The sequence below is a fragment of the Macrotis lagotis genome, chromosome 1, assembly GCF_037893015.1.
Source record: "Macrotis lagotis isolate mMagLag1 chromosome 1, bilby.v1.9.chrom.fasta, whole genome shotgun sequence".
NCBI lineage: Eukaryota > Metazoa > Chordata > Mammalia > Peramelemorphia > Peramelidae > Macrotis > Macrotis lagotis.
The window spans coordinates 699,034,891-699,051,334 of record NC_133658.1 but is presented as its reverse complement, the minus strand read 5'-3'; the positions used below and the strand labels follow the sequence as shown (position 1 = coordinate 699,051,334).

General features: G+C 34.2%; 1 protein-coding gene across 2 annotated transcripts in view; it reads right to left on the bottom strand.

Moving 5' to 3' along the window:
* TTC21B (tetratricopeptide repeat domain 21B) overlaps nt 1–16,444 on the bottom strand; it is a 108,376-nt gene that overhangs the window by 58,173 nt on the left and 33,759 nt on the right. For both annotated transcript variants that reach the window (XM_074215798.1, XM_074215799.1), the window contains exons 13-15: nt 15,285–15,442; nt 11,055–11,276; nt 5,376–5,614 (exon numbers count right to left, since the gene is read on the bottom strand). In XM_074215798.1, coding sequence (XP_074071899.1) covers nt 5,376–5,614; nt 11,055–11,276; nt 15,285–15,442 — 619 coding nt within the window. The remainder of the gene's footprint in view (nt 1–5,375; nt 5,615–11,054; nt 11,277–15,284; nt 15,443–16,444) is intronic.

The window sequence follows — 16,444 nt, the reverse complement described above, 5'->3', positions numbered from 1 at the left end:
ACTACACCCAAAGGGCAACAAAAATTGATCCAGCAATACCACTACTGGGTCTATACCCTGAAGAGATGATGAAAAAGGGTAAAAACATCACTTGTACAAAAATATTCATAGTAGCCCTGTTTGTGGTGGCAAAGAATTGGAAATCAAGTAAATGTCCTTCAATTGGGGAATGGCTTAGCAAACTGTGATATATATATATATATATATATATATATATATATATATATATATATGTATATGTATATATGTCAGGGAACACTATTGTTCTATTAGAAACCAGGAGGGATGGGAATTCAGGGAAGCCTGGAGGGATTTGCATGAACTGATGCTGAGTGAGATGAGCAGAACCAGAAAAACACTATACACCCTAACAGCAACATGGGGGTGATGATCAATCTTGATGGACTTGCTCATTCCAACAGTGCAACAATCAGGGACAATTTGGGGCTCTCTGCAATAGAGAATACCATCTGTATCCAGAGAAAGAATTGTGGAGTTTGAACAAAGACCAAGGACTATTACCTTTAAATGCTATCTCTTATACTTTGTTTCTTCCTTAAGGATATGATTTCTCTCTCATCACATTCAATCTGGATCAATGTATATCATGGAAACAATGTAAAGACTGACAAATTGCCTTTTGTGGGGGGAGGGGGGAGGGAAGTAAGATCAGGGGAAAAATTGTAAAACTCAAAATAAATAAAATTCTTAAAAACAACAACAACAACAAAAGAAACATGGTCTAATGGAGGAACTTACTTTTGGTGTTCTTCAGACAATACTCTGTCTACATCTTATTTTTGCTCAGGATCATATATGATTTATAGCAATTATAAATTCCAGAAATAGCATTTTTAAGCACATGACCCTCAATGGTTTTACTTATTAGATATGAGAGGTGAAAACAATCTTAGGCCTCAGTTTCTTCATCTATAAATGACTGAATTGAATTAAATGGCCTCTAATATTCCTTCAAGCTCTAGATCTTTGATTATATGAACACTTAGGAACAATATTTAACACTGAAGGGCATTTCATTCACAAGCAACAGTAAAAATGACATTTTTAATGCTATAGCAGGAATTAAAGTCGTGTTTGTGTGTGTGTGTGTGTGTGTGTGTGTGTGTATAGGACATCCCAATAGTTTAAGCTATTAAAGATTGAAACTTGACAAAAACTTTTGGGACACCTTATATAACACTAATAAAGATCCATTTTTTTCAGGAAATTTCTCTATTAGTAATAAATATTCTGAAAAAAATACCCTATTCTACAAGGATGAGCAATGAAGTTACAATGGGAAGAATAGCATTAAAAACATTCAAAGACACCAATACGAAGTGACATTTATATAGTACTTAAAGCATTTTCTTCACATAACTTTTATATACATAAAAGTCTAATGACAAACTTGTGAAGTAAGTATTGAAGATATTATCTCCAATTTACAAAAGATAAAACCGAGGAACACAAAAGTGTCTTTCTCAAGGTTAAAAAAACAGTGTCAAATGTTGGTTCCTCTGATTTTAATTGAAAAGCTCTTTTTTATTCTAGATCAGGAGATCCTTTAAGATAACATTTTACTTTATCAAATCTAAAGCATTTTTATTGGTAAAAACAAACAGGAAATAGGGATTTTGTATTCTTGGGATCTTTAAGGCCACTGTGTTACACTAAAAATGGAGTCTCTTATAGAATATTTTTTTTTGTGAAAGCTTATTTGTTTTCACCACATACCTCAATGATACTCTCAGTATGTAGATATAAATTATTTTTATGAGAGCTTTGTAGAGCAGAGAAAAGAAAGCAGGCACGAGAGTCAGCTGTCTTTTTAAAATCATCTTTTTTTTGGCTGTTGTAATGTCTATGATTTTTTCTAGTTGTTTGGTTTTGTAATGCCTTTCCCATGCTATGAGAACTGATTCCTCCATATTCTCAAAACTGTCATCTCTAGCATTTTATTCATCTAGATAGACACATGTTCTCATCCAGTATTGGTGTGTGTGTGTGCGTGTGTGTGTGTGTGTGTGTGTGTGAGAGAGAGAGAGAGAGAGAGAGAGACAGAGACAGACAGACAGACAGAAAGACAGAGACTTGAATTTCTGCAAGAATACTTCTAGGAACTAATTCTGCTCTCCTCCTCCTAATACTACATTAAGCACTCTGTTTAGATTTTAAAATCATTTAACTATTTTGCCCTAACTTACCTCTTCCCTTTCATTATATAGTAATACCCCTCCCAGCCAAACTGGCATTCTCTTTGTTCTTTACATGCAGCAAACTGCCTCTGTGGCTTTGACCTCATTGTCTCCCATGTCTGAAATGTAGTTCTTGTTCATCTTGGTCCCAAAGAAATACTCTCTTCCTTTAAGATACAGTTCAAAATATTACCTTTTATACAAAGGCTTTCTCAAATCATTAATTTTAGTGCCTTCCCTCTGAATATAGAGGGAACTAACAGTGAATTCTTTAGAGAAGGTATTGTTTCATTCTTTGTATCCTAGCACCCAGTAAAGCCTTTAGCATATAGGGATAGGGAGAGGGATAGATTTGTGATTTCAGGGATACATATGGGTAAATTCTAGGTGAGGAAATTCCCTCTACTAATGCAGGTCAGCACCTTCTTTGCAACTCCTTATCCTGAAGGGCTGTGTAGAATACTGGGAGATTTAAATGACTTTAAGTCACATAGTTAAGGTGCAAATGATTTTTTTATGCCCTACTGCTCTATAAAGGCTAGAAAAGTCAGATGAGATACAGAATACTGTTTTTCCCATGCACAGGTATTTTATCTACTGTATTTTTCTGTTGTGAACTCTTTTCTGATATCAAGAGTGTCTGCTGTTCACTGATCCCATAACCTTCTGTGTTTCTAATCTCTTACAACCTATTCAATTTTCTTTTCTCTTGGGTCCCATGGTGTTTTTACTGGAATTCTCAGTTTTCATTTGAGAAAGTTGACTTGTTACAGACAACTCAAGCCAATCTGCATATTTCTTTCTCTTTGGTCAGTGAATTGTTTTTGAGTATTGTGGCATAATCTTTGACTCTTCAACATTATTTTGTAGTTTTCATTATTTGGGTGGTACTTTGGGACTTCTGTTTCATCACCAAAGGCTGCTTTGTTTTACCCTTTGGACTACTTTTGGGTTCTGTGACAATTCCAAATAAACTGGCTTTCAAACAAAGTTGAGATTTTACTATAGAATATAGCTGGGATTAATCTGAATTGTTATGATTAACAGCTTCTAAATATTGCTTTTTAAGAATTATAGCCCTTACATTTAAGTATGTTGTCAACACTTGCTTGTTTCATCTGAAATTCACCTGAATCTAGTTAACTGATAATTTCCTCTATTATTACAATACTTCAGTGGATCTACAATTTCTTTGATGTGATTACCTCCTTCATCAGTGCACATTACAACTTTATAACTTATCTATGCCTTCTCATACTACAGGTTCCAGTAGGTCTTCCACAGAGAGCCATCCAATATACTAAAAAACTCTCTCTAGGTCTTACATTTATTAGTTGTAAGTGGAATACTCTGGAGGTCTGTTACTTCCATGATACATGATTTCCAAAGTCATTTATGTCACTGGTTAAGCATAGACTGCCACCAGGAATTAAGAGGCAGCCTGTTTTGACCATCATTCATTGATTCCATTACCCACTGAGTCACCTGCAATGGTGATAGTTCATAGATCATGGGTTCTGAGATTTGAAATGGTTGTGGTTGGGAGAACATTTGGGTTAAAAATGGGTAATTGGGTTAGGGTAAAGCTTTGAATAATTAAAAGCACTAGATGTTTTCCTAAATGCAACTTAGTTTACTCTCTATCTCTAATTCAGTTCGGGGTCTGTTCATTGTACATCTGCAATGAACCTCTCAAATATGTGAACTGATACATTCCCTCATTGAGCTACAAAAGGTATCTTTCATTCATTTCATTTTTTTCCAAATGGATTGTTAGACAGATCTTTTGAGTAATCATGTATCTCCCTACAACATTCTGGGGTTTCATGCAATATTTTTACTATCATTCACAAATAGTAGTAATTGGAAGTCTTATTATCTATACAAGAGTTCTTAACCTAGGTTTAATGAACTTGTTTTTAAAATATTTTGATAACTGCATTTCCTTTCTAACTCTATATATTTTAGGAACTCAAAAAATATTTGGAGAATGGGTCCATGCATAGAGATCCCTTGACCAGGGATTTCCTCTTCAAATATGTGAGATATTATCATATGAGTTATGGTACAATATACTATTATATTATTATTATTATGCAAAACAAAATGCTGCAGTTATCTAGAACTGTCCTGACGAAGGAGTGTTCCAGGTAACTAAACTTTTGGAGTGACAAGTTTCAAAAATTTAAATTATTTTGGTGAATGCTTTTCTAAAACTGATTACACACTTCTCTATTTTAGTAAACAGAATATACTAAATATATATTGATGGCGCAACACTCTCAGTATAAAAAAAATAACTGTACCATGTTTGAGCAATAGCTTTTAAAAGATACTGGGACACTTGGGCTTTAAAATGACCTTTCCCTGAGGCTCTCTAAATAGTTATGTTTTTCTAGGATTTAATGTCTCTTTTCTTACATGTGACCTCCATTTTCTGTGGGGTCATTTTTTTTTAAACAAGGCAATGGGATTAAGTGACTTGTCCAAGGTCATATAACTTGGTAATTATTAAGTGTCTGAGTCCAGATTTGAACTCAGGTCCTCCTGAATTCAGGGCCAGTGCTCTATTCACTGTGCAACCTAGCTGCCCCTATGGGGTCAGTTTCTTGGCCATGCTCACAGCTACCTATAATTTGGCCCTCTGCACTTCACCTGTCTCCTCTCCTCTCCTCTCCTTTCAGCCATTCCTAGTATTTATTTCATACTTCTTAGATTTCATGCTCAGAGTTTAGCTTTGACAGTTATCACTAGCCAATAAAATATACCATTCTTCTATCTGACAAGCTGATTTAAAATTTAGTGCTTACTGCTGGTTGTAACCAGAATCTGTTTTACCTTCTTATATATTCATGGCTATTAAATTGCTGGAATTTGAGAGCTAAGATAATTCAGACATTGCTGTACTATTTTGAATAGCAAAAGCCACAAAATTATCCTTGTTAAAAAGATTTGCAAGGGTAGTGAAATTTTACAAAGTAGGGTTAGCCACAGGAATATATTGTCATAAATGAAAAACTTACAAAAAAAGAAAACTGGGATTGGGAAAAATAGTCATGGGTAAGGAAGAATGGAAAAAGATAATCAGTGGAGGGCTTTGCCTTAGGGAGAAACACTTGAAAAATTAATTTCTAGTGATAACTTGTTAATATAAAAGAAATTGAAATAAACTTTTACCTGTAACAGCTGGCATATAATTTTCTCTCTTTTCTGTGCTTTAGATAAATGTCTGCCATTTTTTCTTTGGTTTCAACAAAATAAGGCTGCTCTGGTGTGACATTTCGGAGCATGCTTAAGGCTCGTTCAATCTCTCCTTGGGCAAGAGCTAGATCTGCATTAACAATAGTAACACGCAATTCTTCAGGTGTTCCAGAAAATTCATTGATGGCATCTTGCAAAACTTTTGCTGCTTCATGCTATACAGAAAGCATTAACACAAGCAAAGATGTATATAAATATTTGTTTACCAGAAGGGACACATTTCCAATTATAAATAAGTGATATAAACTAAACTGCATAAATAATGCACAGTAAAGACTGATTTAAGATGTCAGAATAAGAGAATGAAAAGAAGACAAAATGTTCCCATGCCTTCCCCCAAAATAACAGAAAGACAGACATGGAATAAGGGTATTTCTCTTAGACAGTCAGAATGGAGAGGAAATAGAAGGATAAAATTGAGAAAGAATGAATCACAGGAGCTAAAAGAGTTGCCATCAGATAGCATGAATTCACTGAAATGGTAAACTAGGTAATCTGAGATAGGTGAAGATGATGGTGGGAACAAAGACAATGTCTGGAGTCTTCTTATGAGGGAAAGCGATAGAGAATTATTAAGTATAGGAAAGAACTTCTAAGCAGTAATGTGCAGTGAAATAGTAATATTTTTTCATAGCTGGTAAGCAAAGCAGTATTTAGAGGGAAACCTTTGAGTCCAAAAGTCAAGATTCATTGCCTCTAACATGCACTACATGTGTGACCATTAACAGATTAGTAAATCTCTAAATTGCCCAGGCAATTCTCTGAGGCTGTAAGTAAAGTATGTGAATTAGAGTCAAAATCTGCATGGGTGAAGAGATTTTTATACCAAAAATTCCCTAGGATTATTGAAACTGAAACAAACAAAATAAAATAAAATCAGTACAAATTGATTCTTATACTATAAATACTACTGGCCAAATACATTGGGAGGAAAACTTCTTATGACCACCTATAAGGTCAGATTTTTTTGAGCAATTCCTTATTTATTAAATAGGGATAATTCTAGTTCCAAGTATGGGACTCTGTTCAAATTGCCACACTGCCTCTCAATTCCTTTCATGCTTCTTTATTCTTTTTAAGTAAAAGAATGTTTGATTTGTTAAGTTTGTTGTTATATTATTTCCTCATTACCTCTCTTAATTATTTTCTAATACAGTTTTAGACTATAAACTTACTGGGGGAAAGGACTATATAAAGGAATCAATCATTGAGCATCACTTAATAAGCACAAACTATTTCCTAAATGCTGTGTTAGGTGCTGGGAATATAAAGACAAAAATCAAAGCATCATTCTATTATACATTTAAAAGTAGAGGAAACCTTAGAAGCCACTGAGGCCAATTCCCTCATTTTATATATGAGAAAACTGAATTTCATAGAGTTTAAATTATTTGACTACTTAGCTAATAATTGTCTGAGGTGAAATTTGAACCCAGGTCTTCCTGACTTCAAGTCCTGTACTCTATCTACTGCACTACCTTCCTGTCTTCAAGGAGGTTATATCCTATCAAGCAAAACATGTACATATATAAAAATACACAGAATACAAAATAAGTACAAGATAGTTGGAAGAAGAAGGGGCATGAATGGGTATATAAGATGGAACATGAGTTGAGGTTTGATAGAAGTAATGGAGAGGAGGGAATTTATGCCAAACAGAAATTGCAAGTATAAAGGCCAGGTAAAAAGAGATGGAATGGATTATAAAGACCAACAAAAAGGCTAATTTGACTAGATTATTATGTTTAGAAAAGGGAAGTAATATATGAGTTTGGAAAGGCAGTATGGCCCAGGGTGGTCAAACGGGGGGGGGGGGGTATTTCCACCCAGAAAGCATGGTGAGCCTGAAGTTTGAGAAGGGGAGTGACATAATTGGATTTGTGCTTAAAGAAAATCAATTTTAGTATCTGTGTAGAAAATGGAATAGGAAGAGATGAAGCAGGAATTTAGAAACTTATTATGTAATAATCTAAGTAAGATGAGGAGGGTCTGAACTAAAATAGTCATCATGTAAATAGTGAGAAGAGATCAGAGATGCAAGCAAGAGATGTTGTGGAGTTGTGGAGGTAGAAATGACAGCTGATTGATAAATAAATAATTATCAGGCACCTACTGTGTGCTAAGCACTCTGCTAAGCCCTAGGGATCCAAAGAAAAGCAAAAGATAATACTTATTCTCATAGGTCATACAAACGATATATACAGGATAAATTGGAGATTACCCCATGAGGGAAGGCAAGGCATTAAAGAGGATTACTCAGGCTTTTGGTGGAAGGTGGAGTTTTAGTTGGGATTTGAAGCTGTACTGGCAGGAGGTAGAGTTGGGGAGGGAGAGAATTCTAGGCATGAGAAAATTCATGGCATCAGTATATGTAGTGTATTGTGCCAGAAAAACAAGGACAGTGTAACTGGATTGAAAGACTGGATTAAAACACAAGGGAGACGGGTGTAAGAGGACCAGAAAGATTGGGGCTGGAGGGGGTGAGTAGTAGCAGATCATGAAGGGCTTTAAAGGTGAAACAAATTTTTATATTTGATACTACAGGTAATAGGGAGTTTATTGAGTTTACTGATTAGAGGAGGTGACATACTAAGACTTAGGCTTTAAGAGGATAAGTTTGGAAGCTGAATGGTAGATGGACTAGAGAGACACTGGAGGCAGGGAGACCAAACAAAAGGCTATAATAATAGTGTAGGCATGAGGTTATGTAGGCCCGAACCAGTGTGGTAACAGTGTCAGATGACAGAAGCAGAGCGTGTGCTAGAGATGTTACAGAGGCAAAATAGGTTTCAGCAATAGACTGGATATAGGGATTGAGAAGGAATGAGGAGTTGAGTATGATACTTAGATTGTGAGTGTGAGTACCTGAGGACTCACACTAAGGACAGTGGAACTCTTATTAGGGGAAGCTAGGAAGAGAAGAGGATTTGAGTTTCTATTTTAGCCCAGATAATGAGTTTATTGGGGGATTGCTGAGTTTAAGATATCTATAAGACATTCAGTTTAATAGTCACATAGAAATGTGAGAATGGATCTCAGCAGAGAAGTTAGAACTGAATAGTAGATTTAAGAGTCACTAGAGGGGGCAGCTAGGTGGCACAGTGGACAGAGTACTGGCCTTGGAGTCAGGAATACCTGGGTTCAAATTCAAACTCAGACACTTAATAATTACCTAGCCATGTGGCCTCAGGCAAGCCACTTAACCCCACTGCCTTAAAAGATCTAAAAAAAAACTCATTAGAATAGAAAAGGTACTTGAATCCATGGGAGTTGAGGAGTTCACCAAGCAAAACAGTACAGAGGGATAAAAGAGGAGGGCTCAGGACATAATTCTATAGAATACTCATATATTTAGTTGATTTGATCAAGATGAAGAGAGATTAAAAGAGACTGAGAAGAAGTGGTCAGATAGGTAGGAGGAGAGACAGGAGAAGAATTGTGTTATGAAAATTGAGAATAAGAAGTATCAAGGAGAATAGGGTGATTGTATCAAAGGCTGCAGAAAGGTCAAGAAGAAAGAGAATTGAAAGGTCATTGGATTTGGCAATAAAAAAGATCAATGGTACACATTCAAAAGGACTAGTTTCAGTTGAATCATAAGGTCAGAGGCCAAACAATAGACTTCCAAGAGGAAAGAGGGGAAGAAATGGAGACACAGCCTTCATAAGGAGTTTGATCACATAAAGGAGTTAAGATATGGTACCATGATGATGTTGATGTCCGTCCTTCATTCTCAAAGAAGATCATGACATCAGGAGAGGCATGACATCATAAGAAGCATATGACATCATGACAAGCACATGAGATCATGACATAATGACAAGCATATGAACTGGATTTGTGTGAGGGCGGTGCTGTGCTAAGTCACCAGTCTCAGCTTTCTCCTCTGGAGTCATCTGGGATCCAGTGGCTAGATATGAGACAATTAGGGATAAATAATTTGTCCAAGATCACACAGCTAGTAATTATTAAGTGTCTGAGGCCAGATTTGAATTCAGGTCTTCTTGGCTTTAAGGCCAGTGCTCTATCCACTGGACCTCCTAGCTGCCCTATGAAACAGTAGTTAGAAGGGGGGAATCAAGTTAGGGGTTTTTTGAGGATGAGAGAAAGATGGGCATGTTTACAGATAGTAAGGAAGCAGCCAGTAGAGATTGAAGTAAATGAGTGAAGCTGATAGAGGAGGCAATTGGCTAGAGATTACAGGATGGAATGGGATCACTTGTTCATGTTAATGAGTTTGCTTTGCTAAAGAGATCCTTCTCAATATGTGGAATGGGGTGAAAGTGGAGATAAGTGGCAGAGGGCACTGGGAAATGTGAGTTGAAGAGGAGAGAAAACGAGGAACATCTTGGTGAATAGCCTCTATTTTTTTCAGTCAAATATGAAGCAAGATTCTCAGCTGAGAGTTTAGGGGACAAAGAATGATGTGCTGGTTGTGAAATTGTGGTTGAGTAGGACAGTAAGTCAAATGAAGAGGAATAAAAGGATTCTCTTGCTCTAGTTGAATTTACATAATATAAATTTGAGATGGATTCAGTGAAAAAAATCTTATGACTTGCTCCAGCTTCATTTCATAGTGAGTGAGTAGAAGAAAAAGCATTGGATGATAGAAGAAATCCAGGGCTGAGGCTTAGTAGAACATATTGGTAAAAACATAAAGGAACAAGGGATTTAAGAGAAAAAAAAATGTAGCTTTGAACTGGTTCACCCTGGAGTCAGAACAAGAAAGGGAGTAAAGTGCAGGTATGATGGCTTAGGGAAGAATAGTGAGTATGAAGAACAGGGTTTATAGTTGCAAGGCAGAAGGAATGGAACAGATTGTGATCATATAACAGAATTTCAAAGTAAATAAACCTGGAAGTGGAGTATTTATGGATGAAACAAGATTCATGTAGCTGAGTTAGGGTGGAATAGGTTATGGAAATGATCAAGTTGAAGAGCTAGGAGATAAAGGTGAATGAGGAAGTATCAATATGTATATTCAGTTCCTCTAATATGAGGGCAAGAATTGAGAAGGAGAGAAAGACAGGATTAAGCAACTAATTAGATGTTGCATGAGGGAGAATGAAGAATAGGATAATGTTGAAGATGCAAATAGGGGAACCAAAAGGATGGTGATGCCCTCAAAATAAACAGGGAAGTAAGCATCTGTTGAATAGAATATCATAAGCACATTATCAATTTGTTTAGTCAATAGACACTTTATAATGTTTAATCAATTGTAAACATAATCATAGTACACTATAATTTTAGTTGTTTAATCAATAGCAAGATGGTATAGAGACTCTGTGTTCATGTTATTTAAAAGCAGTATAATTTTAGGTAAGATGCAGTATGATAATAATAGAAAGAATATGAGTTCTGGAGTAAGAGGTCCTGGGCTAAAATGCAATCTGTCATTGACTTACCTGTATGACTTTGGCCATATTGTTTAATTTCCTTAAATCTCAGTTTCTTTAACCTATAAAATGAAAGAAGGTACTGCATAGCATCTGAGACTTCTTACAGCTTTAAGTTTTTGTGCTTAGTAAATTACTAAGTAAGCCTGACCAATAACACTAATGACCAAATTCTCTAAATTATATTTTTACCTACCTGTTCTCCATTTAAGCGATGAGCATCTACCAATTCAAGAAAGATTGACAAACGATGACTTGCATCAATCTCAGACTTTTGGGATTTAGATTTTTGAGCTCCAATTCTTCTCATCCCAGGTAAACTCATGGCTATATGCAAAGTTTTAACAGCTTCTGCTATTTGTCCCATTTTCTTCTGTGACTGGGCTTTTATTAAATGATACAAAGGATATTCTCTAATCTGAAAAAATTTTGACATGCTTAATTATTTGGAGATAATTTTAAAATGGTAAAATGACAACATACATTTAAAAGGAATAAAATCATTTAGGAAAGGATAAGTTTTACATGTAATTATTTGCTTATGGGATTTATTTCTACTTTTCACTTTTATAGTTATTTAAGTAAGATAGATATAAAGAAATCATCACTATTGAGAATCTCTAAATGTCCTTTCTCTACAAAGCAAAAATATAGTTTACTTTTATTTTCATAAAGATTAAAAACATAAGTTTCCAACTCTCTTTAATATAACCTTTACTCCTAAAACATGGTTGAGCTTTACAGGTTGTCATGGTAAAGAAACCAAGTACACAAAGAAATCTGTGCTGGAGGTGATAATTTTGAAAGCCCTTAAAGAAAAAAAATCTCAAGATACTACAGTGTACAATGTTTTTACTTAAGAAGGATGCTTGTGAAGGCATTAACAATGTTTGACCCTTATGTCTGGTTTTTCATTTCTCTAAATAAAATCTTTATGAGAATAGTTTATGCATATGTTGAAAATGATGAAAACATGAGGGAATATGAGGGATGTTTTCAGAGGCAGTTTGCTAAAACAGATATTTTTATGATTATTGAGAAATACAGATATTTTCTTGTACTTATTGATTTTTAAAAAACAGATCAAGGAACCCTTTTTATGGTAGCAATGAGCTGAACATAAGTTGTTTACTCATTGATTGGAGAATGGATGTAAAAACTGATATAAGAATGTAACAGAATATTATACTTCAGTATAAAATGACAGCTTGAGAAATTCAGAAAAATATGGAAAATCTAAATGAACTAATGAAAAAATATAAGGTGATTATAACAATGTAAAAAAAAATCCTAAAAGGAAGTTGAACCTTGAATAATAGAAAAATCAAAGCAGGCATCCAAAGAAGAGATAATGAAACTTACTTCTTAATTTCAAAACAGAGAAATTTGGAATATTATAAGGTATCAAACACAGCTTCTTAGTTGGACTTTTTAAAAACCTTTTTTTGTCTATAATTCAGCTGTCCTCAAAAAAACATTTACTCACTGTTCCATCTATCCTTACTAGCTTTCATCCATATATCTCCTTCCTTGTTAAATTCCTTAAGAAGGACATCTACAACTGGGATCTCAACTTTCTTTTTCTTTTTAACTGTCTGCAATCTCCCTTCTGACTTCATTATTCAATAAAAACTGAAACAGCTCTCCAAAATTACCAATTATCTTTTTATCTAACAAAGTTAATGGCTTTTTCTCAATGCTCATCTTTCTTGACTTTCTCTGTAACTTTAACAGTGTTCCACAGTAATTTTATCCTACCTGAGGAGGATCATCTTCTCCTTCCTCTCCTTTGCTAAATCTTTATCCATGTTACTCCTGAAAATATGAGCTCATCAGTTCCCATGATTTTAACTGCATGATTTTAACTATTACCTCTATATTGATGATATTTATGTGACCCTAATCTCTCATAACTCTTGATCCTGCATCTCCAAATGCAGGAGACATCCTGTACTTGATGTCCCATAGATATCTTAAATTCAACAGGTTCAAAAAATTCATTATCCTTCTTCTTTAACCTCTCCTGCCTTCCAAATCAGTCTCCTAGTTATGCAGGTTCACAACCTAGGGGCTATCCTCTACTCCTCACTCTCTTTCACCACCATATTCAATATATTACCAAGAACTATGAATTCTACCTTCGCAACATCTCTGGTATGCTCTTCTTTCTCTCCTTTCATGCTAATACCTCCCTCATGTCATACCTGAAATATCACAATAGTTTTCTGGTTGTTTTCAATTCTCAACTCTCTCTACTCCTGTCCCTCCTCCACTAAATAATAAAATAAATCTCCTAAAGCACTGGTATGTTTATGTTATCCTTCAATTCAATAAACTCTAAGAGCTCCCTATTATCTTCAAGATCAATGATAATGCTCTGGTTGGCCCTTTGTAAACTGAATCCTTTCCTATATTTCCTATCTTTTTATATTTTACTCTTCATTCTAGTGACACTGGCTTCCTTGTTATTTCTTGCACAATACCATTCAAGCATTTTTCCTGATGGGCCTCCCTGACTGTAATGTTCTCTTTCCTCATTTCTCCCTTTTGGGTGCTTACAGGAAATCTTTCCTGATTCCCTCTTTTTTTTCTTTGTTTTTTGTAAGGCAATGGGGTTAAGTGACTTGCCCAAGGTAATTATTAAGTGTCTGAGGATGAATTTGAACTCAGGTCTTCCTGATTTTCTCTTATTAATGTTTCATTCAATTTTTCATATATATATATATATGTACATATATATATATATATATTTATAATGTTTCTACAGAGGTTTCATGTTCTTCTACCTACCCTTTCCCCTTTCCCATTATATTGTGAGCTCCTAGAAAGCAAGAATAACTTTTGCCTCTCTTCATATTCCTACCCTTTAGCACAGTAGGTAATGCAGTAATGCACAGTAATGCCACTTAGTAGGTAATAAATTCTTGTTGATGTGTCACAAAAATGACTGAAAGAAAAAAAAACACCAATAAACATACACAAGGGGAAAAAATCATTTGGCTCAGGACAGCAAAATGCAGTTTTAAATGCTCTTCTCATATAAGAGTTTTTCCAAATTTACATAAGATTTCACAATGGAGTTGTTAATACAGAAGTTAATTTGTTCTATTGTTACTAATGAATATAGAAATGAGTGATGTATGCAGCTCAGATCCTCCTGACTCCAGGGCTGGTATAGAATCCACTGTGCAACCTAGCTGCCCCACAACAGAATTAAAAAAAATAAAATCATAAATAACTCAAAGGGCAATGAAAAGATTCATTGTGGGAGGAATCAAAAGTGGAACGTATGAGTAGTGATTTACATATTAGAAGTAGTGCAAAATAAATCCAAGATATGTACAGTCAGAAAAAGACAGGGCTTCTCAATCACAAAGCAAGAGAGAAAACAAAGACATGAATAATCTTGGTGTTATATTGGACTTGTATCCTTTAAGCAAAAAAGAGCTAGGGATCTAACAAAATACAAAGATGGAGATCCTATATGAAAGATTTATTGCATAACTAAGGATGAAAAAGTATTGTCATTTGTATGAAAGGACATAGCCACAGGAAATCACAGACCATTCATAGTAACTAAAAGTCATCTGAGTTTCTGGACACTGAGCAAATTTTTTGGTGGGAAGGAGTTTAGAAATATAATGTAAGGATAATCATATTCATTTTCTATCCAAAACTTTATAGCACACTTTATACAAACATATTTTGCTACTACTCTTGTGTATAAAAGTTACATGAAACAGGTTTCTATGCTAGAATCTGCAAAGACATCTAAAAAAGTAAGCATACATAGAAATAATTCAGATAATACTGAGACATAAGAAGGCCAGAGAAGATGCTAAAAATAGTGAATAATAAGCTCCACTGTTAAGAAGGGGAGAATATGAGAGACCTTTCAGTTGCCCCATGAATTGACATATATTGCACTATATGTAACTTTGAGGCCTTACCAAAATAACTTGCGATGCTCTGGGTCATTATTATGAAAAGATTCTAGAATACCTACATGGATACATGATGAGAAGAAATTTTCCGTTGAAAAGTTTAAAGAAAAGTTTGAAGTTTAAGAAGAACATGAACCTTGTTTTCAATGCCAGATAACACAATGCTAAAGGATAATTAGACATAAATAATCAAGATAAAAGTATCCTCAAGCCATGTGATGATGTTCAAATGGACTAGACAGCATTAATTATGGCATTATTCTACAAAGTACATCATAACACAATTTAAAATTTCTCAATCAATATACAAAATAGATGACAAGATTTGTCATCATTTTTTCTAAAATTTAACAGTATAAATAAAATCTATAAAGTAAATTTAAATTATAAGTGAAAAAATCATATTAAAATAATTTGTATTAAAATTTACTTAAGTTCTAAGGAGTGTAGCAGTTTTACCCATTTATGTCAGGAGAACTCACCTCAAAACTATAACTCAGGCAAAATTCAAGCGATTGAGAGCACATCAAAAATTGATCTTGAGATAAATAAACCTGAGCCATGAGAAGATGAGCATCTGCATAGGAAGGATTGTGTTCCAGGCAATGCTGTAGGTTACTATGGGCTGCTTCGATATCACCTAACAATGCAAACAAAACATGAAAGTAAACTATAATTCAAGCAATTAAGTACTTTGGGATATTTCTAAAGGAGACAATTGCTAACTCAAACCTATCTCTGGAAAGTTAGTTCTTTTAGTACTCATAAAAACAGAACAATAGGTTGGTTTGCTTTGCTCTAGAGTTCATGGTTATAAAACTGTATCTTTAATTCATGTTAGTCAAAAGATAAATATAAATAACTATTATCAGTTCCTTTTCAGTTCTGATAAAGGAAGAAGTTTAGAGTTTAGTCTGAAGGTAATTGATAATCAATTGATGATAATCCTAGGATTCAAGAGATATGTTAGATTTTATTTATACTGTTAAGTTTCTTCAGAATTCTTAAATTTTAGAAAATTCTGTCATCTATTTTGTATATTGAGAAATTCTGAGTTGTGATATTATGTACTTTGTAGAACAGTCATGAATAATTAGAATAATATCATAATTATTTCTATCTAGTGTTGATCTTGTTCACAAATTCTAACAGTTTATGAAAATATTTTTTCCCTGCATAGCTATACTCAAGGCATCTTTAGCTGGAAACCATGTGCAGCTCATGTGAAAGTTTTTGTTTTTCTGAGGGAAAAAATGTTAACCCATGTAATGTAGCTATATTTAAATAAATGAACCTGATTCCCAGAAAATTCATTAACTGAGTTATCACTAGATTGTAGTTAATTTATATTAATTCATAGAACAAAGAATAAATACTATAAATAATTAACATAATAAAATATAACTAATAAATACTTAGAATAAAGAATAAATAAATTAACTAAAGTAACCTAAGTCCTCATACAAAAGTAGCTCAATGAAAATAACATCATCCAATAACTCTACAAATGAAGTAAGAAATTAAGGAAGTGAACCCTAGAAGGGATCTTAGTATCTAGTCCAGGGATTTCAAAATGAATTTTTCTAAGCTTGATCAAAGAAGTATGTACTTTAATTAATAATCATTGTGAAGACAAATAAAT